Raw genomic sequence first — 22,658 nt, forward strand, 5'->3', positions numbered from 1 at the left:
CAAGTCATCATTACTGACTTGTGGATGATGGGTAATATGCGGCTTTTGCCAGCAGAGGGAGGCAACACTCTGTTGAAGAATGTACAGTTTGCATTCAATAAAAACCAGATCATTCACTCTTTATGATAGAGATGGTAAACATCTCTGGTCTTAATGGGAGAAATACCACACCATAAGTAGTATCGAGAACAAACTTTAAACATATTACAATAAATAACAAGAATCTGGATGAGGTGTGGCAGTCAGACTCAGTGCTTTGAAAATGCATGAGTGCAATGATCAATGTGCTGTGGATGCATGTGTGAAAATGACATAGGAAAAAACAAGAGGGGGTTGCTGCAGAATGGAGATCATCAGCAGCAACACTGGTGTATTGATTATGGAGCTTTAAGTGATTGGGAAGACTGGCCAGATATTTTTACAGTTTATTCAGCTACACACCTGCCAGGCAATCACACACACAGGACACAGGACCAGGGAACTTGGTATTCCAGTTCAGGGGCTGAGGCTCCCCTGCAACTATAGGCATAATCCTATCAATAAATGTGTCCTTCCATCCTGAGCAATGAAGGCTCTATTTGATAGCTCCTTCATTACTTTTCCTGTTTTTTTTTTATAATGCAGTGTTAATTGAAATTCAAACAAAGGGAAACACACACAACACTATGAAATACATCAGTAAATTTCCCTTTAAATGTAATTAGAAAGTAACTTTCACTGATGCCTTAGCATGGTTTATTCTTGCTCAATATGATTCTAAATACAAAATGTCTAATCGTGTGTATAACCAATATCTGATTGAGAGATCATTAGTTGGAAGCCATCTCTGAACTACCAATTTCTATAGGCTGCAGTCATACCTGCCAACCACCACTGATGCATTTTCTCTGTAATGGGGAACCTTGAGTCATGAAGCATAAGTGTAGAGCTTGTTACGTTAGATAATGTATTGATTATTTTAGTCCAGAAAGAGAAAACCAATGGACAGCTCCATACAGAGTGCATAAAAGCGCCTACATTACCATATGGGCCAAATAAGGTGTGATGGCATATATTAAACTGAATAAATGGATGATTGGCATGATTTGATGATTGATAGAGAGTTGTTTAAGGAGTCCAGTCACTCATGCCTGTTTTTATTCATATCAAAATCTTCACCAGACCACCAGACCTGGTGGACCATCATTGTCCCTATACTGTCTCACCGGCAGGATGTGCAGTAGTTGCATGCGATTCACATGACCACAAATTCTGGGCCCTAAATAGGGTCCACGCATACGGTCATGGTCAGCTGTTGATGATGACATCACACAGACCTTGGTAGAAACTATGAACTGACCTTTGATGACCATGTCCAGCCTCACCTGCTCTTCAACAGCAGCAATGGTGGACCAGATAAGATGAATCCACCGTTCCATTTGGCCTTCACATTCTACATAGCCTAGGTCTCATTGCCTAGATTGGGACACAGCTAGTGGATTAACAAATTTTAATTCTAGCAGTAAATCAAACCCATAGATTGCCATCATCTCATCTGTTCTGTATGATTATAACAAACTCACATCGTCACAAATCATTCGCTCAATGCAAAAAAGAAGATTCCGCAAATGAGACAACGTTGTTTTTCTGAACAATAGCTTTTATTGAAGATGTTTGTGAAGTTTGATTGATCAGAACTTAATGTGCATTGAATCAAAAATAGGTTATTATCATTGTCGTCACACCAGCTTGCATGAATACATACTGTATTCCTAGAACAATATACTGTATACTGTATGTTTGAACAACTGCAATGGTCTAAATTTAGACATAACATCCAGACAAGCAATGGCAATATAAACAACAGCTAACCTTGGTGTGAGATTTATTTTTGCTTCAGAGACACTTAAACATGTGGGATATGGCTGTGAAAATGTTTCAACTCCATTTTCAACACAAACGAACAGTGAAATCAAAATGTCTTTAAGGGCTGTTAAGTCTACATGTTACATACAGTATGAACAATAAATTTATAAATTGAAATTTCCATGAGTCCCAGGGAAGATGGATGTCAACTTTTAATGCCATGGAGTTTAGATATTGTTCAACAATCGGGGAAATATGCTATTGTACTTTCTTTCTTAGAATAGAACAGGGGGACTGATACCAAGTTCATGTCTGTGAGTTAAGGCTGGGCTACACCAAGCAAACAGTCGGCCATCAGGCCATCGGTAAGTGTCAAGCAGCATCAATGTGCCTCATTACTGAGGTGTGTCCTGCACATCAGTGGCTTTTGGTCAAAGCAGCATGTTCAGAATCAGTGGCAGAGGCCAGTGAAATGGAAATCACTGTGATTGGCTGTCAGCCGAGCACATTACCACACAAGAAGCAGAATCATAAGTGATGGACCAAACAAAAGCCTACATTACAGTCAAAAATGCCCAAAAACCAGCAACCAACATTAACGAGTGGTGTGTGGTGGACAAACACTGTTAAGCAACGTTTTACTGTGGGTTTTCTAGTTTCCCCGTGACAAATATGATCTGCTGCCTCCTGCTGAGCTGGAGAATTTCTCCATCTTATGCATACAGAAAGTCTGAAATCAGCGTAAAACCCACTGACACAGAGGTGATGTGCACTGACACACTAGCTTTTTGTTGCTGTTGATTCGCTGAAGTTCACTTGATGCATCTGGGCCTATAGACGCAGCCTATTTTGCAAGGGCAAACTGGGGATACAACGTTTCTATCCAAATAACTGATAACAAATAAAATATTTACAGGTGAATTGAGACTAAAATATTTCCTTTTGCCTCCCTTGACTTGATGCTAGGTTAAGTAAATCTCTATAAGCATATTATGCATGTATATATGCAGGAGGACAGCAAGGACAGGTTTTTGGGGCCCTAAGCCATTTGGTTTGGTCCAGTCTCACCAGTCAGAGATGAAACACCTTGGCTGAAATGTATCGGGGATCAGATTTGAAATTTTCCACATTCATACACGGAGAGCTGTTAAAAGAAATTAGCCCAAATGTTTGTAATTAAAACAATTCTGGTTATGTATGTTGTCCCTTACTTCATCAGACCTTACAAAGTGTGCAGCAAATGGAAAACTGAAATCTAAGCCTGGATATCAACTGTTTACATGCGGACATGATGCCCATTTCTCTTGAGACTAATTCTTTTCCAGATGATAGCTATTCTACTCAACGTTTGAGGTTAGTTTAATCGTGTCTTATCTCAAGCTCTGTACTCAAACTCAATCTTCTCTTCTGTTGAACAAAGCTGTTCCTTTAAGGGCCTTTTATTTGAGGATATTCTCATTTCATATCTCTGTGTCTCTGACATAAATGTAAAGAACAATTATTTTGGCAAAATTTATGATAAAAAGCAAATGCATTTGTTTTAGTGACAGAGCTTATTAATAGACAACCCTTAAACACATAAACATTGTTCTTTTATTGTTGACAGAAGACATATCACAACCCAACATATGTGGTTATACTGTATATGTACTGTGTATGTACTTGGTGGCACTGTAGCGTCACGTTGATCCCTTCTGCACTCGCACTGAAAGTCCTCAGGATGCAAGCACGGGATTAAAAACTGTACAAACTGCTGCTGGACTCTTACTGTTGAAGAGCTAGAAAAATAATCCAGTGGCCCAGCCTTTCCGGGGGTGGTGAGGTGTCTGTCCTCTGTTGGGTAAATAAAGGGAGGCTCATATTTCAGTGTACAGAGAACAGTGGAGGCATCAAATGATTCACCAAAGGTGCAAGTCTGATGGACGTTGAAAAGGCCAGTGGACTCCTTATCTGTCCATACTGAGACACACACTGGCATCTTCAGATCGAAACCTCATACTCTCTTGTTTCCTGCAAAAAAAGAATCAGGATCACGTTATATCACAGACTGAGCTGCAGGAACGTCAGACATTTACCATCACAACTCAACCCAAAGTCGCTTTGAAAGTCACTTCTTGACAGTTGATGAAACACATACTTGAACCTAAATGGCACTAAATCCGCCCATTGCTATTAGACAAAAAAAAGGTCAATATCATCAACAGTTATGTTATGGACCATACTGATGACCAGGGTGTAATGTTTGTCATTAGAAATAATAATAATAAAAGTAGTTTTACCTCCTTAATGCAAACCTAAGCAGCAAAGCAAACCAATATCTAAACAAATGATCTAATCTGAACGAGGTATCTAAGTAAGTATGTTTTCCCACAAAGTGCCAATGATTCTCTATTTGAATTATTTCAGCACATATTACAGCACATGCATTAAAGATGTGTCCAAATCCACATGTGAGTTTTAAATTAGCGAGTGTAGGTGCAACTTATTTGATGATAATGTGGCCATAAAAATATAGCTAAACAACAATGTGCCTGATCCAAATCTGCAAAAAACTGAAAAATAAAGCTGATTTGGAAGTGTCTAAAACCTGTCTTCTTTGAATCGCAAGTAGAAGGTGGCTTCAGAGGTGACATGAGAAAATATATGATATTTACATATTTCTGAAAGGTATTTAGGATTTAGTGGCATCTAGGGGTAACAACATGATGCAAAGAGGCCCTGCTTTATTAAATGGCTCATTCTAAAGTAATGAAACACAACAGTTCATTTTCAGGTAATAATAAATGAATGAAGACATGATTTTAGCCATTCAAGTCTACGTGTGCAGTTACCTTACCTCATTGTTCTTCACGATTGCAAACATGGAGGAGGAAGAAGAAGAAGAAAGGGTAACTCATCACAAAGAATAAAAGCATGTGAGATGGTCAGATAATGCTGCACCTTATCTATGATAATACACAGTAAATAGAAAGGTACTTTTTTTCAATATATACTTAGCCATACATACCTAGTCATACATTAAAAAAAACTAGTTTTAAATCATAGAAACAGCTGTTGGTATTATGTACATAGTTGGATAGAGGAACACGTGCAGTCATACAGCACGTCATGTTTTCTCTAGTTATTTTCACAATAACGACCAGCTCACTGCACATTATCCCTCACTTGTTACACGTCTTGATTGAATACTTGTCTGATTGGTCAATCACGGCGTTCTCCTGTCTGTCATGTGTAACTGCCTGCCGAGTATAAGAGCCCGTTACTATGGTAATTTACTTGATCACATGTTGAACCATGTGCAGCATCAACCCACTGAAAGAAGGTGAAACTGTTTCTATGTGACCAACTGGTGCCAAAAACTGTCTGAATAAACTCATATGAAACTGAATGATTTGAGAAAATGTCTGTTTTTCAGTCAAGCTTCAGTTCAAAAGTGGTAATAATGTTTTCCGCTCCATATTAATGATTTCTGTCATGTTACCCAGCTGCTGCATTTTGTTATTTTTGCAGATGATACAAATTTATTTTGCTCTGGGGGGAATTTTCTTGGAGCCCTTGGGTGATGTTGAGAGTTAAAGATAATAAAAACATTGCTTGCGGTGAATAAGTTGTCTCTAAATATTCAAATATTACCACTTTTAGTAAGTGGTAAACAGATGAGAATATTAAACTGAAATTGAAGTAAATATTGACGGATTATTTGAGACTAAATTCCTGGGTGTTGTGATTGATGATAAATGAACAAGAAAACAACACATTATACATGATTATAGGAAATGAAGATTTTCAACAATTCTGTATAGATCAATAAATACTGAATGATAAGGCTTTGCATATACTATATACAGTACTTTCATGTTTCTCATGCTTTGGAATTATGGGAATCAACAATTAACCCAGTAGTTTTACAACAGAAAAGACTCACAAGGCTGTTCATTATGACAACTCTGTGGTTTATAATTTCCAATTGTTTGCCGATTTAAAACAATTTACATATTATTCACAAAATAATGCAAATAATGTTTAAAGGTAATACAGAGTCACTTTCTTCTTCATAAAAAGCAAATATTACTGATATGATTTCAGAGATTAGTTTTAATTGTACAGTATGGAATAGCGCAAATATGAGTTTAGGAATGTGTATCCATATGTACGGATATGTGTGTATGAATCTTTTATCCTTCTGTAGTGTATATGTTATTCTATCCCCGCATCATGGCCAAGAGGAAAGGAATCGGGCTCATGACTGGAAGGTTGCCTGTTCAAATCACAGACAGGACCAAGGGCTGGGCAAGGCACCCCAAGCACAGAGGTCAAATTCCCTATCACTAATTGGTGTGTGTGCAAAAATAACTAATCCTAATAAAAACATGTATATGGATATGTTTGTATGTGTCTGATACGCTCATGTAATGTATATGTTATTCATTTTTTGTCAGAAAGTAGTAATATTTTTGGACGATAAATAAATATACATATATATATATATATATACAAAGAGCTTTGCTTTTGTGCCTTTTCAGTCACTTTTACTGAGCCACGACACAATCAAAAATATTTACAAAGACGATCATTTAAAGACACGGACTGTTTTTCCCAACACGTGTGTTTCACACTTCACATTTGCGTAGACGATAGAACAATCATAAACTAAAAAGAAAGAAATTGTGGCTGTTGTGATTTGTTGATTGCGCTGTTTCAAACTGAGATTTCGATTCGAAAATGATCAATTGCTCAGCCCTTGATAACGCAGCCCAGTTGTCGCTGGGAGCAGCAGGAAAAATAAACAACCAAACACAGTTTAGCCATTAACAAACAGCTCAGCTAATAAAACCTGTCAGGTTAAGTGGATGCTATTCTAGGCTTATGTTCACTGCTTTATCTTTCCATTAGACGGCCATTTCCAACCTTAATAGTTTGATCTTTGAGACCCCGAGGAAAGTCGCTGTGGTATTGCTATGGTAAACTATTTCTAAATCTGGTGTTTCACTTTTGTGCTGCCATGTTGCATAGTACTGTACACTGTCTGTTGTTTCTTAATAACTCATCAGCCTCTGTCATGTCACAACTTACATCATGTACAAACACATGGAAGGAGAGAAGTCATGAGGTAGGAGCAGTTCTTTGGATGATAAACAAATTGAAAGCAAGGCAACGGCAAGGCACTGTAAACTATTACAATACTTTGAATTGTAGTGGCATGGTCATGTTCAGTGGTTCAAAAGACCTTAACACATGCTTTTCCGCCTTGAGCGTCCATCAGGGTATCAATCAGAGTATAAGCACATGAAATTCCAGCAAAAAAAACCCAAACAAAGCCAAAACCAAAGGGATGTTATAAATGAATCATTGCAACAACTGTACAAATGTAACGCAGAGAGGTTCAAGGGTTTTAAATCTCCGAAAGAATTCACAATGAATCATAACATGTTTGAACATGACCGTGCCTCTCCATGTACGGCATGACGTTGACGTTTGTCTTTGACTTTTGCATGTGAGATGCCTGCTGCTCTGTCTAAAATGTCACTATCATCAAACTCTATAATCTCACGTGGAAGAAATTTGATTGATGCCAGGCAATGGACACAACATGAAAAAAACAAGTACAATACAAGACTTTATAAGAGAAATTATAAGACTGACAAAACAATGAATGCGAGTGAAACCAGCTGAATGTCATAATACACAACACCGTAAAGCGTGAGAGTATTTATAATAGTGCAGCGTTTGGCAAAGGTGTGGCCTCACCGTTGTTTCATACACAGAGCTGTCAGTCGCAGATTCTCCAGAGATGTTTTTGTACGGTGGGTTGGAGGACAGTGACACATGTAGTGACTTCTGCTGAACCCTGAGCACCAACACAGAGAGAACAGGGTCACACACACGGCACTAAAGTTTATACGATTATAGACCAAAACACAATATGAGGTTATAGATTTAGCGTCTTAGAGAATCGAAACACTGCTGCTTTTCATTGTTGTGTGCTGAAGCCCTTGATCCTAATCCTGGGACAGTTATTTTGAAAATAGTCTTGGCTAAAAATAGGTGTAATTGCCTCAGTTTGAACTGATGCCATTCAGATAGAAGCTCTTTGGAGCGAAAAAAGAGGAAAAAAGGTTCACACGCATGCATCTCTGGAGACAGTAGAATATGATTTCTTATTAATGAATTCTTATTTCTCTGAAGGGGCTGTGGTGTTCTTTTTCCTTTTCTCTTATACTTATCACATCTGTTTTATCACGCTCTTACATTTTCAATGTAATTGCCAACGCTTGCTTATTCAGTACTAATTCTGGGAAGAAAGAAAACTGAATGCATCACTTTAATGTGACTTTGCCATGATTCTGTGCTGGAAACGTGTAAATATCAGCAGTAACAATAAAATGACTCAGTAACTTCTTTGACGTCCTCTGGGACAAACCTTTAACCTTTATCCATTCCTAATCAGATTGAAATTATTAAAATGATTGAGATTACAGTTTAGTTGACCATCTTTGGACTCAAAGCTGTAATTGCTGCCAAAATGGTACTCAATTATCAAGAAATGTATCATATTCACAACACTCTTTTTTGCTCTGCTTGTACATGTTATTGAGTGTGATCCAATTTATAATGTTTTTATGTTCTATTCACAACTCTTTTGTTGACTTTTTCCACGGTCATTCAATTCTTTTTATTCCTTTCGAAGGTATGTTATTATTTCTTCTAACGTATAATTAAGTTTTGACTTTGTGCCGCTAACCTTGGAGTGTATCACCGACTCTACATTAGGAATTTGATTCCATCTGAGAAATACTGAATAGTCCCTCACTTGAACTAAAATCTAAACTTTGAGACGGACACTAATAAAGTCGTGTACTGGAAATAAAAAGTAGCCAAGTTGACGCTTATTCATGTGAGATATTTCCCATGTCCCGTCTGCAGCGGTCATTTAAACGCACTTTGAGAAGTAGAGGTACATCCCAATGATGAGGATGAGGAGGAGGATGACGGGGATGAAGACGGCAAATGCCACCTGGGCTCCCTCCAGTCTGACATCAGCAGTAGACACTGTGAAAGAAAAGAACGTCTTATTTTCAAAGCAAACTGTGCTTATGTTGTTACACATCTCTCAGCAGACTAAAGTAAGGAAATCCGAAGTATTAGATGTTTTCCTAGCTTTCCTTTACAAGCCACAAATGAAATATTATCAACCCAAATAATTCCTTCAGGAACTTCTTTTTTTTTTAAAGAAACAAGATGTGCAAGTAAAATGTTTTTTTTTTCAGCAGAACTTACCATCTAATCTGCGTTCATGGTAACCTTCAGGGTGAGCTGAGGAGAATACGTTGGAGAGGAGCGTTAAACAAGGGTTTAATTAAATAACAGAAAAAAACTAAACTTTTTTAACTTAAGAAACTTTTATTTCTTACTTCTGAGTGGGAGTTGGGACCTTTTCAGCGCAAGAAAATACAATTCTCAAGATGAATAGAAAAAAAAATGGAATCCATTTTTCAGAAAAAGTATTACCAAGGGACTCATTCGTGCATTCGCTACTATTCACACAAGTGAATACTGGTAATAAATAGTTTCAGTTACATAACGTTCATTAAATGACGCTTTATGGCAAACTCCAGGAAGACTTGTGCTCACTTGCCCTGCACCCTCTACCAAGTGAATTTAAACTTATTCTGTAAAGTGTAAAATCACGAAAAAAAAAACAGATCAGAAAAAAAACAACTTGGTTGTTCTGTGTCAGAAAAGAGCAGGAAATAAGTGTGGAAAGATCAAACCCTAACCATTCTCCATATTATATTTTCTGCCTTGGTTACTTCAGTAAAAGGCATTTTTTTCTTCTTCACTGTGGACTGGAGGAATGGAAAGAGTGGAGATGTTTTGCAAGGGAGAATCTACGACTGCACTGACTCCGTGACATCGAGGGCAGGAGACCAAGGATAGCTGTGAAAACGGAGTAAAACCAGTGCAAGACTCTGCCTGCATAGTTAAGAAAACATCACTTTCTAATGAATAAAGATTAGGATTTTTACTGTTCAATATTTTCTACGCTCAAAACCATCGTCTCTGAAAATAAGTCATCCTTTAGAGTCAGTTCAAGGCTTTAGGACTGTGCAAGAAATCAGAGAAATGTGTTTGTCTGCTGTGTCTCCTTTAGGTGCTCAGGACAAGCTGCACACTCCAAACTAAAGGCCACTCTTTTTTGTCGTGGCAGCCTCTAGCGTGGAACAACCATCTTATAAGTGTCAGGACAACAAAACCCACAACCATTGAGAAAAAAAAGAAAGAAAGAATAAACCCACAAACACTTTTCTTCTCTGGCCTTTCACTGTGATAGATGTGTTTTCCCCGCATTTTTGAAATGTGCTCGATCTTCCGCGTTAAACTCGTTTCTCGTTTTGTTCACTTGTCTTTCAGTGTGTCAGGATCTTTGGAGATGGAGATTTCGGGGATGATGCAACACCAATGCCACGGTTTAAGACGATTCTGCACATAAATGCATTGGACATGTTTACAGTACTAAAATATGCACGGGTGCTGATGCCAAAAAACGAATGACAACAAACTCTATGCTGTTAAATATAACAAATCTCTTTTGTTTTAATCACATCAAAATGTGAGAGTATTTTAGCCTTTTACTGTCACCAAAGCCTGTGTAAAAATCTTGATTACTCTTTAATCTAAAGTCTAATCTACACACACACAATTTCCTTTTTCCACCTGAAAGCTATCACCGTTTCAAACCTGACCCTGGTATCATCACGTACAACCCCCACTTATTAGATATGAGATATCTAAGCTTCGTCATTACTTTTTAAACTGCTCATAAATATTTAGCGTAGTTTTATTTGGAGGTAATTGACAAACTGATAACATTCTTCCTTTTTCAAGGCCCACTTGCAGTACCTTTGCAGCCCACTAGAGGCAACAGAACACACTGAAGGAATTGCTGTCTTGGATCTTTCACTTCAACTCGAGTAAATGGGAGCAAAAATAAAAGTGTTGCATGAAAGGTTTTGAGGGTACATTAAAGAGAACAAAAGATATATGAAATATACATTTTAGCTAAAAAAATACTAATAGCTTGTACTGTAAAGCTGGTTTCTCATCACAGTGGTTTTTTTTCCCCCACTAAATTAGAACTCAGGAAAAAAGAACGTCATGGAAGTTTGTGTTTGGAATTTCACGGACATGTCTCACTGCATCAGCTGCAGGCCAAGCATATCAGATCAGAATCCGATCTCTCTGACCAACTGTTCCCATTATATACTGCAAGTGATCAAATCCGATCTGCTTGTGTCCATATTGACATCGTCTGGTCTCCCACATGGCACAGAAAAAAACAAATAGTCTAAACAAAATAAACAAAATGGACGACAATGATCAGAAGTCTGATTCTGTCCCAAATGCTTACGTCGAGCCGCTTTCTTCTGGTTTTAAAACTGTTGTCTTCCACTGTGTTGATTGTTTTACGCGCCTCCAATTAACTTCTGCCTCTCTGGATCTACGTCATTGTTGTTTTTGTCTTTCCAGTGACGCAGAAGACACATATCTGAGTGACTGGGGCGTTGAGATTGAACCGGATCTGTGAAAATCCACTTGGAAACCAGCTCCACTATGTGTTTTGAATCAGCTTTGGAAAAATCTGATCTTGTGTGTTGTTGTCCAGACTGCCAACAAATCAAGCCAGAAACAATCTGGATATGCTTTAAAATCCAAGTCTAAACAAGGACTTAGTACGGGCAACCCTGAGAGCAGGACCCTTCATAAAAGAAAAACAGTAAAATAAAATAAATAGTCTGTCACAAAATGCTGACATGGAGAAGTGCACTGCTGTGCATCAACAGTCTGAGCGCAACATGCAGGGTAAAAGGGGACAGAGTGGGATAAAGACACTGGCCATGCTGACTATGATGAAATGTTCAATCTGAATTCATTCAGCCAAGGACAGAGCAGACAAAGTGGCCCAGAGCTGTGGAGCAGGTTGATCCTGACAGACCTTCAACAATTCACCATTTTCATTCAAAGGTTTAAGTGTCACATTTTTTAAATTTAAATGAACAGAAATGAATATCAAATATGAAAATGAATCATGGAACTCAAAGCAGTATTATGAAATGTAATTTTAAATACTAGGTGATAAGGCTAAAAAGATTATTATGCACACACATACAGACACACACAATTTAAATCAGTTAATATTGAATATAAGAGTCAGATAATTAAAAAAAAAATGTCCTGAGTGAAAGTTAAAAAAAACACTTAATGGATTCTTTATGGACAGACAAAAAAAAGACACACATCGGAGGTAAAACATTTAAAGACATTAACTACAAGCTAAAGTGGCCCAAATTCAGATGTATTTATTTATTTTTTGTTATTTGTAAAATTTGTTTTTTTTAGGATGTGACTTTGTTCTTTTTTTATTTTATTTATTTTTTTCCTGACGATGTGAACACATATTGTAATTGAATTATTGACCACCAAGATGGTCATTTGTCTTTTTAGACAGTAAAGGACATATTTAAATGACTCTTTCTAGGAACATAATTTGTGGCTGAAGAAGGAAAAGGATTTTGGTGACGATCCAGATATGATGCTGGATTCAAGATAATTATTTTTTTAATTATTTGTTTACCCTGTGAGATAAGGGTGTGTATTTTCATGTCTGTGCACTGCTTCACACAAGTTTTCTTTTATGGTTGATGCAGCCTTTCTGCATGGAATTTGCATGTTCTGCCCGTGTGTGCGTGGGTTTTCTCTGGGTTCTCTGGTTTCCTCCCACAGTCCAAAAAACATGCAGAGGTTAATTGACTGTACTGAGAGTGAATGGTTGTTTGTCTCTATGTGTTGGCCCTGTGATGGACTGGCGACCTGTCCAGGATGTAACCCTGCCTTTTAGCCCATGTCAGCTGGGATTGGCACCAGTGGCCCCACGAAACTCATGTGGAGGATAAAGCCGTAGACAATGGAAACAAAGAATGGCTATTTCAGACAAATAAAATGACTATTTATAGAAATGTGACAACTCTGTGTTAAAATTGTAATATCATTAAATCTATAGCCTTTATTGGGTAAACACCAAAAAGCCAAAACACTACCAGATGATATAACAATGCATGTCAATATGAGGATAGTATAAATACTGTAAATACTGTAGATGATCAATAGAATAGACAGTTATGAACTTGTTCTTCTTAAGTAAAAGTCTGACTTTTGTCATTTTTACATGATAAGACCCAGACACAGAAGTTACCATATATTTAAATAATTTTACACTCCAACATACAACATTTTGCAGTTTTTATTTAATTGTATTACATGCTTTTATGAAACTCTCTTAAACCAATCAACTTCAGCCAGTACAATAAGATTTAATCAGCTAAGTATAGCAATAACAAATACTGAATCATGGAACCTTCACTTTATATCTTTTTTGTTTTCACTATTTTAAATTTGGCTTTAACAAACCCCCCAGGCACTGTGTAGAACTGATGTTGACCTGATAATGTGGAAAATACATGTAGTTCCTTACCTTTGCAGACAGGTGGCAGCCCACTCCACTGGGACGGGTGACCAGGGACGCAGTGGAGAACAGGCTCGCCCAGGAGCTGGTGGCCAGTCAGGCAGGAGTAGTGTAAAGTGTCTCCAGCCTGGAAGTGGACCTTGTTGGAGCTGGGGATCCCATAGGTGGGGGTTCCTGGGTGAGTGCAGTGCTCAAAGGTCTCAGCTGTGGGAAAATGTCAAGACAAAAAAATGTATCTTGAATTATCTTAAACAGCCAAGAATGACTCCATCCTCCTTTCTTTTTTTAATATCATTGCTTTTTATATCAGCAACAGCGATGAAATGTGCTGACTCCTCTGAGGAGTCTGGGATAAAATAAGCATCTGTAAATGTTGCAACGCTAAGTAACTTTTACAGGACATGTGGACGACGTAGCAAACACGTCACAATAAAAACAGGTGTTTAATGATTAATAATCATTTTAAATGGCCTCAGTTTTCCTTGACTCTTAAAACTTGCGTGGCCTGATTCTTACAATTTGAGTCTCCAACTATCATTAAGCAACACACTACAGTCAGTGCCGGTTTGGGTTAGGGTTAGTGTTAGGGGTTACATGACATCAGAAATGTTTTAATTATTGTGTTAGTCCAACAAAAAATGTTATACTATTATTGTACTAACAGCCAGAAACATGACAAAATTCAGATTTTTGGACACACCTAATAGCAACAAGCTGAAACGGGCATATCGGCACCTAAAAAAAGTCACATTTCTTTAATAAATCAACTCACCGCTAGTGCTTGTAAGGACAGTGGTCCAATCAAACAGGGTAATCAAGCTGGAACCATAGCTCAACTTAACCGTGCATGGAAATGTACTGAGTTTTCCTTTGCACTCACCAAGCTCACACAGTGCAGGGCCAGAGATTCAGGTGCAGAGTGGGAATAAACAAGGCTCCACTTTTACAAGTCAGTGAGCCATCAGCATGATTTTAAGTGGTTCTCTTTGCTTTAACTTGCAATACCAGTCTATGGTTCCATATCAGCCTTTGTTGGAATGGCGACTCGCACCAGATGAGCACTGACCAAAGTGTGTACTTTGTTTGTGACAAATCATCTGAGACGATCTCTTTTAGACCCTTTACCTGTTTTAGGTCACTTGGCAACATAGGCAGTTGTTGCCATAACGGGAATTTTCAATCATGGCATGTGTGTGTGTTGCCTAAGACTTTAAACAGAGACTCGAGGTGGTGATGAACAGGGCTGGCCCAAGCCTTAATGGGGCCCTAAGCTGAATTTGACCACCCTGGAGTAGCTGGTGCTTGACTTTTATTGATACCAATGTAACACTTTAAATTGCATGAATTATAGTTGTGTTATTTAAACCAAACCAGTGTCAGTCTTGGTTTGTTTAACCTTAGAGGACAGTAAAATCAAAAAAGTGGCCTAGTGTGGTGATATTAATAAACTAGTTTAATAACGGCAAATGTGCACTTGATGATGAGTCTTCAACTCCAAAATAAAACCAAATCACCTAAGCTCAACACTGTTAAATATCTAAATGTATCTAGATTTCTTTAATATGTTAAAATGTTTTATTTTTCTTCACACACACCCCGGGTGATCAGGGGGCCCCACGCAGCCGCTTAGTACGCTTAAGCCTTGGGCCAGCTCTGGTGATGAAGACCTCTCAGATCACTTGAAACCATCGACGTGTCATCTACCTCATCTTAAACTACAACACCAATGGGCCAGAAAGTAAAGTAAATACAGGAATGTCCCATGGTTGAGTCTTTCAAAAAGCCTGGTGGCACGGTAAAGTAAAACTGTATTAGGTCTGAAAATATGCCTGTTTTGTATACAAGATGATTCCACATTCACATCTTGATGCATGTTTCTCTGCAGTCCATCACTAGTGAAGCTGAAAAGAATTCCCAGAAGAACAGTATTCTTTTTTTTGGACACATCTGCGGATCTCATACATAACAATGACCTGGCTTGTCTCTGGTTGTCCGGTGAAATTAATTACAAGTCACTACCATCATACATTATGTCTCCACCTAGGAAGTAGGTAAAGCAGAGAATGAGATGTTCATGCAAATGAGATTAATGGCTTCAAGGCCAGGGGGAATTATATTAATTATATTTTAATCGGACTGACTCACTTCTAGCTTGCCAGCTCTGTCAGAGAGAAAAAATGGAATGGCAGGAGGTCAAGGCAGATGTTCATGATTCCATTCATCAGGGAAGGATTGAATGATTTATTTAATTATTCATTAATTAAATAAAACATAATACTTCCAAAAGTTGTACCTCATAAGTTGGGAACATGTCACTGTAAAGTGTAACCTATAAAATAAGTATTAGTATTTTGCTCACAAATCCTTTTACAGATGCATGAAGTTGTGAACAACATAAGATATTTGTACCGCTTCACCCTCTGGATAAAACAGTTTGTTCTTTTATTTAACAACAATTTAGGTCATCATGGGACACTAACAGTCAAATCAAAACCAGGCTAATTAAAGTCTTTTAATGTTAATGTTACATAAAACTGTGCGATCTAGTGCTTGAACCAGAATTAAGTCTGAATCTCCAGAGGACACAGTGTTAAGGCATACCCTAGTTGAAAAGGACTGAACGGGAAGAACTGAAGCAAAAGCTAATATACTTTTTATGAGCTTTTATGAAAGGGGTTTATTTGAGGGAAAAGCTATGAAGCATCCAAAAAGGTTAAGGTTTCATTCATGGGTTCAGCTCAGGGTCAACATTTAGAGCTGATGCAGTACATTTTGTTCAAGAAACATTTCAGTCTGCTGGTGGGTAAAAAAAGAATATTACCACAGAGGTTACACAAAGACACTAAGTGCTAACTGCCTCTGTGAACATGTCAGTGCTGACTAAGTTATAAATGATTCCGTGATCATGATGTTCTTACTTTTTAAGTGAGACAAAATAAATGTATGAAGCAGAAAAAGAGAATTTGAAACACGGCATAAACAATTGAACATGGTCTGATTGGAAAAGTATGGCTCTGTTATCACCTGCATTAACAAGTGATCCCGATAAAAACCAGGTACCTGACATCACAATGTCTTTTGAGTAAACACATCTCAATTCCTCTCAGTCAGCACAAACTGCTTGGCTGTCTCTTACCAGCAGGGGTCAGAAATGCACTTCCTGTGCTTTGTCTGCTGCAAATTACAGTAAGAAGAAGAAATTGGCCTCCTCAACATCCATACTTGTCCGTACTTGTGTACTTGGCGAGTATGTACTCCCGTCGTTTGTACGTACTTCCCAAGTATGCACGTACATACTTGCATACTTGAGTATTGAGAAAGGGCCAATATATTCCGGGTCCATTCCTTAGCATGTTCCGGTCAAAACAAGTCCCCCATAATGTGGTTCAATGTGGACAAAGTCAGCTCACATAATTGATGTATGTGTTCCATGTCCAGTTGTAGACTGTCATTGTTGGGGAGGAAATACGAACTGATCACCAGTGGCAAGACTTTATAAACAGTAATGGGTCTAATCAGATGCACCTCCATTTTTAAGACACTTGTGTTTGAAACCTGCTTCAAAAGCATGGGTACACCTATGGTGTTACCAAATCCATGCAGGTAGGTTGAAATTTGAGAAAGAAATCAATTTTATCTGCCGTCTGAAAATATTTAAATGAAATACATGTTTGGGATGTAGCTGGATGAGTTTGTGGGGCAGTTTCTGCCTGTGCCTGTGCCTGTACCTTTTGTTAGCAGATACTTCCAGAGGACACTGGTGGAGTAGAGAAGTCCTTCAGTGCATGAAGAATGTGCTTGGATGCAGCTCACACTACCTTCTCCGTGGTCTGAGTGATCAGATCCCAGCGTGTCCTCAAAGCATTGTCACTGCTGTGACACTTGCATGTCAAGCTGTCCACTTGAAATCAGATCACCCAAGCACGTCAAAGTGAGGGTGTGAACAAGCGTGAAAGATCTATTATGGCAGACAGTGAGGTGCTCGTGATTTAAATACAGTTTGGGTGTTAGAAGGTAGCCCCTGGTGGCGATTGTAAAGTGTGTGGGGCAGATAGTGATAGCTGCGTCACTTACATAAATAGTGTGACATTATACCAGCGCAACACATTGTAGCCCGCCAATATATTCCACGAAGAAGAAGAAGGGTGTGACATATTAAGCAAACGGTAAGAAGAAAACAGTCTTTGTTTGCGAGAATGTTGGAACCCCAACAGAAGGGTGCTAAAAACTGGGATGGTACAGGTTGGTTCTTTAGTACCCTTCTCAGTATTTGTAATCATACTGTACTGCTTGGAGGAAAATGGGTTAAAAAACCCCAACACAAACTGGTACATACGTAGACATCTAGGCAGCTTCTGGTTCCACTTGGGGCCCGAGGAGCCTCGGTTGAAGCAGGTGAGCAGGCTGTTTCCAGACAGAGTGAAGCCCTTGTTGCAGATGTACTGGATGGTAGAACCCACAGTGAAATGAGGACCTGATAGCACTCGCCTGCTATGATCCACCTGCCCAGGGTCTGCACAAGACACCACTGGATGGAGACCAAACAAAGAAAAAGGTTTGGTTTGGTTGGTAACCTTTTCTGTTCATTTCATGCTTATGTTCACTAATCCTGTCGTTTCCCAAGCTTTATATATAGGGACAATGTTACTTGTGACAAGAGCAAATGTGTGCAAAATAAAATACTTCTGACAAGTTTTACTGCAATTTTTACAACACCTTATATTATTTTGAATCAGTAGAAAAATCTTTACCAAGACATAGGTGTTTGATAAACGAATCATAACTTAATTTTATGCACATTATTGAATAATTCTAAAGTAAATGGCAAACAAAATTCATATGGTGTGGTTAAATAGTGTGGATAGGGATGTAAATATAATTGTAATAGTTGTCTACACAGGCTGACAGGAGCAGTTCATTGAGTGTTGGGGTATAATCACTCATTCCTCTGCACGTGATCATACGATCTCAACCTTGCCTCCCATACTTAATTTCCAAGGAGAAGTAGGATAGAAAAATCTGCATTGGATTTACATGCACTTATAAGAATAATTGTTCTGTTATTAACCTTTCTCTGTGAGCACGTTTCCTGGTCAGTGCCACCTTCTCTCACACAAGGTGGATATTTGAGAGCATCATGATATTAAGGGTCAAAGTTAAATCAGATTGTTCTCTATAGACAAAGGTGAAGGATGAGGGATAGGACACTAATGACCCACACCTGATATTAACATCTGTCCTTAGTGATTTGATCACAGCCACATTGCGCCAAGTACAGAACATTCAGATCCAGTCACAGAAACCTGTGCTGCAGGAACACACATCCTAAGGATGGAATAGAGGCCGCCTCCCGAGCTGCCATCATCTAATCAGTGTTTGTTATACTAATAATTGGCTCACACATTCATTAACTTGTAGCCACTGCCATAATGTTAACACTGATCACCGAGTTTGAGCTTTGATTCATTCTCTTGTTGTCGTTTTTGACTCAAGTACAAACACTCCAACATCTGTGCAGTCACACTTGTTAAAAACAGAATTGTACTCTTGCAAACTGCCATGACGTCCATGTGTATTTGGTCACAGGAGTTAACTCCTGCATGTTATGCTATCCTGCGAACTGGTTTTAGGATGTGGAAATAACTATACCCTGATCTTTTTATTGCTCTTTGCACAAATTTGTGAATGACTTTATGGCCTGGTGTTTTGTATTCCATACTAGTCCTACTCTGTTTAATTTAATGTCCCTCCTACCTCCCCAGGGACTACATGTAGAAAGAAAGCAGTTTTGCTAAACCATTGTGCAATGTATCTGTCATTGTTTTATACAAGGTTAATGTTTTATTGTTCACTGGCCCTGTAAGAAAAACAACATTACATTACATTACAGCATCTCAGGTAGATGGAGCAGTAGGAGAACTGCCGTTGCAGTTGTGCACTCACCTCTTTCACAGCTTGGTAGGTCACCACTCCAGGTGAGGTCCCACTGGCACATGAGCAGTTCAGCACCCACCACCTGAAAGCCTGGGTAACACTGGTAGGTCACCACGGTGCCCTGAACTAGCTCAGGGTGGGATGTACTCTTCCATCCATTGGTGATCTCTGGAAGCTCAGGACAGGTGTCATTGCGGGCCACCTCTGCAGAAGTCGGGGCAGAGGGGTGAACAAAGGGAAATGACACAAATGTGCGTTTTTTATGAGGTATGAGCTGAAACAAGCACAACAAAAAAACAACAATTCTAAATGATGCATCAGTGTGAGCTTTCACCACAGGGAGTGAGGTTTTCCTATAGGCTTTGTTTCCAGGCTTGGAGAAATCTGGCATGTGATGAGGGACTTTAACCAACCCACCAGTTGTTCGAATAAGCAGCTGTGTGTTTGTGTCTTTTTTGTGGGACAATAAACATAAAACATGGCAATATCAGCAGACATAGTGAGATTGCATCAGATCATCTGTCATGAATAAAGCTCCTGCATCTGTCTGTGCTCATCTGGTGGGAGGAGCTAACTGCACCACCGTACTCATCTTATCTTATCGCCTCTTGGGGACAGACTGATGAAACACCCATTAGGCATTTTGTATCTCTAAACAAAAAACTATTAACATGTTTACATTAAAAGCATGTAGACACACATTTTGACTGTGGATCCAAACCTTTACCACTTGACCCAAAGTTCAATTTCGGCCAAGAAGTCACCGAGCCAGAATTGCTGGTTGTGCTCTGCTCATACCCACTCACACAGCTGTAGGTTTGTACTCTGTTTACAAGTCTAATTTGGACAAACACCAAAGTAATTGCACCTGAGCACTAAACAAGCAAAAATGATCCAACACCAGCCGACACTTCTGTCTTGTATTTACTTTTCTTTCCCTTTATCACCCTTTGTTGATCAGTATTCTGTGGCTTTTCTTTGCCCCAGAATTCATTAGGTCTAATCAGATACGGTGAGCTGCCGACGGCACTTTGCCACACTGAGGACAACAGCTGCCAACACAAGAGACGGACTTGCATTGTTTCCACTTTTTTGGTCCTATACCAACAAAAAATAATCATTTTTATTTAGCTAAATTTGTATTAGCTTCCCCTTTTTCCTTGATGACTCTCCAAGCTTTGGGTTTTCAATGTCTTGTCTACCTCTCTATTGGACTACCACTGGTTGGAAACTAATTTGCCTGAATTCTGCAAATAAGATATTATCCCACTGATACATAACTTAATTAGTTTTTGTCATGAAAGGTAGTAAAATAATACTTAAAGTGTAACTAAACCCCAAAGCCACTTTTTTGAAGGTAAAAACCAATGTATCTTTTCTGCCTTTAGGGGACATAACAGTGGATCGTCTGCCTCCATGTTGTCCTTACCCCAACTGTCCTCATGTCCTCCTTTACAAAATGTATACTAATGTATATGGGTAGTTAAAGTACTTGAATTATGAGTATTGTCTCTCAGACCAGACTCTGGCTATTGCATTTGAATTTTGCCATTGGCGATTGTGCACTGCTCTTCCATCACTAACCGTCTTCTTCTGGCCAAACCCCCCAACAATCCGTAACATTAAACTGTCTCCTGCTCAAAGTCGAGGAGAATAGAGTGAGTGAGTGAAGGTTGGGTGGAATAGCGGGGGTAGAATAGTCCTCGACATTGAACGACCTCTCAGTTGCAAAAGTATCCGTGCTGCTGTGACAGGAGTCATCACTAATAGCTCATTGCTATCACGCTCAAAACGGCTATAAATGAGAGCTGAAGGCACACAAGCTGTGTGTCGCCTCTTTGTACAGATGACCACAGCCCCTGCTGTGCTACCACGCCGCTCCTTCTCCACCCCTCTCACTTACAGCTCCCTGCCCACTCGTTGACATTTTACATAATCAGGCATTGAGTGGAGTTAATTTCAGATTAAGGGGGAGAGTTATGCTTTAATGTAGATGCTGGAGTAACTTGACCTTAGATCGTTTGTGCCAGGCTTTAATAATAACTTTTTTTAAAACTGTGTAATATTTCTAAAAAGCTACATACAGTAACAAAACCATGAGAAAGGCAGAAAATAAAAAGTGGCTGAATAATGTTGTGATTTAAGACTGACTCTACAGATGAACACATATGTTGTTTGTTATCTGAACTCCTGTCTTGAAACCTTGAGATTGGCCATTTCACTGGCACCATGTTGCGGTTTTGCAACAATTTCCTCTGAATGAAAACTACATTTGCAATACTGACATCATGTTCTTTTGAAGAAACTCCCCTGACATTGTAAATAACTCAAAAAGTGAGTGTTTTTTTGAAGATGTCCATTCAAAATAGTTATTTTTGCAACCAGCTGCATTTCCCCCTGATAGCTATTAACTAATACACTGATGAGCAACAACATTATTCCAGTTGTAATAGTGGCTGACATATATGGATGGTTGAATAGCTTTTGTTGAAACATAAACATGTTAAATACTGTAATACTGTGTGATAGCAATTTATCCATCCAAACATCTAAAGAGAAGAACAGCTCCCTGATGAGGAGCTCATCTCTGTTTGCTTACCAAAGAAGTGCACTACGAAGCCATTGCCATAGCCGTAGACATTTGTGGCAGGATCAGACTGGAACTGGATGGTGACGTCCGCAGTGGAGGTGTAGAGCTTAAAGTGAGACTTGGAGCCTCCGTACTGACCCAAAACCTTGGCAGTGAGGTCATCTCCATCATAAAACGTCAGCAGGTCATTTTTCCCGATGTTCAACCTGAAACAAGACAAGCGCACAGATCAGAGTTTGTACTCACAATTTTCTCCCTGAACCAGCTTTAGAAGTAGTGATTTAAAAAAATATATTTTTCTTCTTTCTATTTAGGTGACAAACATTTTCTTCCCTGTCTGCACTGTCTGCAATAATTTGACTTTTCTGCAAACTATGGAGAACTCAAAACTCAAAGCATCTGCACATTCTGTACAGAAAAAAAAGAATGTGTTATTGTTCCAAAATGTGTCATATCAATATTTATGAATTGATGTTTTTGAGCAAAAGTTTTCTCCCATAGATGGAGGGGCTTGCAGTGCTTGCAGCAGCAGACCACAGTGTAGACCAGGTCAAGTCATTTTTCAAATATTGTGCTATGAAGACATCACAGTGTGTTCTTTTGCTGCAGCACAGCGTGACCTCATAGATTTAATAATGTTATAGGACTTGTACTTTCCATTTAACCCTGTAATGCTTTGGTTTGTTTCCCCTACAGCTCTAACCATGTGTCTTCTGTGCATAAACCTAACCACATTTATAACCAGGAAATGATTATTATCAGCATCAC

General features: G+C 38.8%; 1 protein-coding gene across 1 annotated transcript in view; it reads right to left on the reverse strand.

Annotated features, from left to right (window-relative positions):
- Window positions 1-3,415: 3,415 nt before the first annotated feature.
- sez6b (seizure related 6 homolog b) overlaps window positions 3,416-22,658 on the reverse strand; it is a 168,711-nt gene continuing 149,468 nt past the window's right edge. The window contains exons 10-18 of the mRNA XM_058633811.1: window positions 21,900-22,096; window positions 19,310-19,504; window positions 17,703-17,894; window positions 13,376-13,570; window positions 9,124-9,159; window positions 8,787-8,895; window positions 7,594-7,693; window positions 4,682-4,690; window positions 3,416-3,855 (exon numbers count right to left, since the gene is read on the reverse strand). Of these exons, the coding sequence (XP_058489794.1) occupies window positions 3,826-3,855; window positions 4,682-4,690; window positions 7,594-7,693; window positions 8,787-8,895; window positions 9,124-9,159; window positions 13,376-13,570; window positions 17,703-17,894; window positions 19,310-19,504; window positions 21,900-22,096 (1,063 nt within the window). The 3' untranslated portion in view covers window positions 3,416-3,825. The remainder of the gene's footprint in view (window positions 3,856-4,681; window positions 4,691-7,593; window positions 7,694-8,786; window positions 8,896-9,123; window positions 9,160-13,375; window positions 13,571-17,702; window positions 17,895-19,309; window positions 19,505-21,899; window positions 22,097-22,658) is intronic.

The sequence above is a fragment of the Solea solea genome, chromosome 7, assembly GCF_958295425.1.
Source record: "Solea solea chromosome 7, fSolSol10.1, whole genome shotgun sequence".
Lineage (NCBI taxonomy): Eukaryota > Metazoa > Chordata > Actinopteri > Pleuronectiformes > Soleidae > Solea > Solea solea.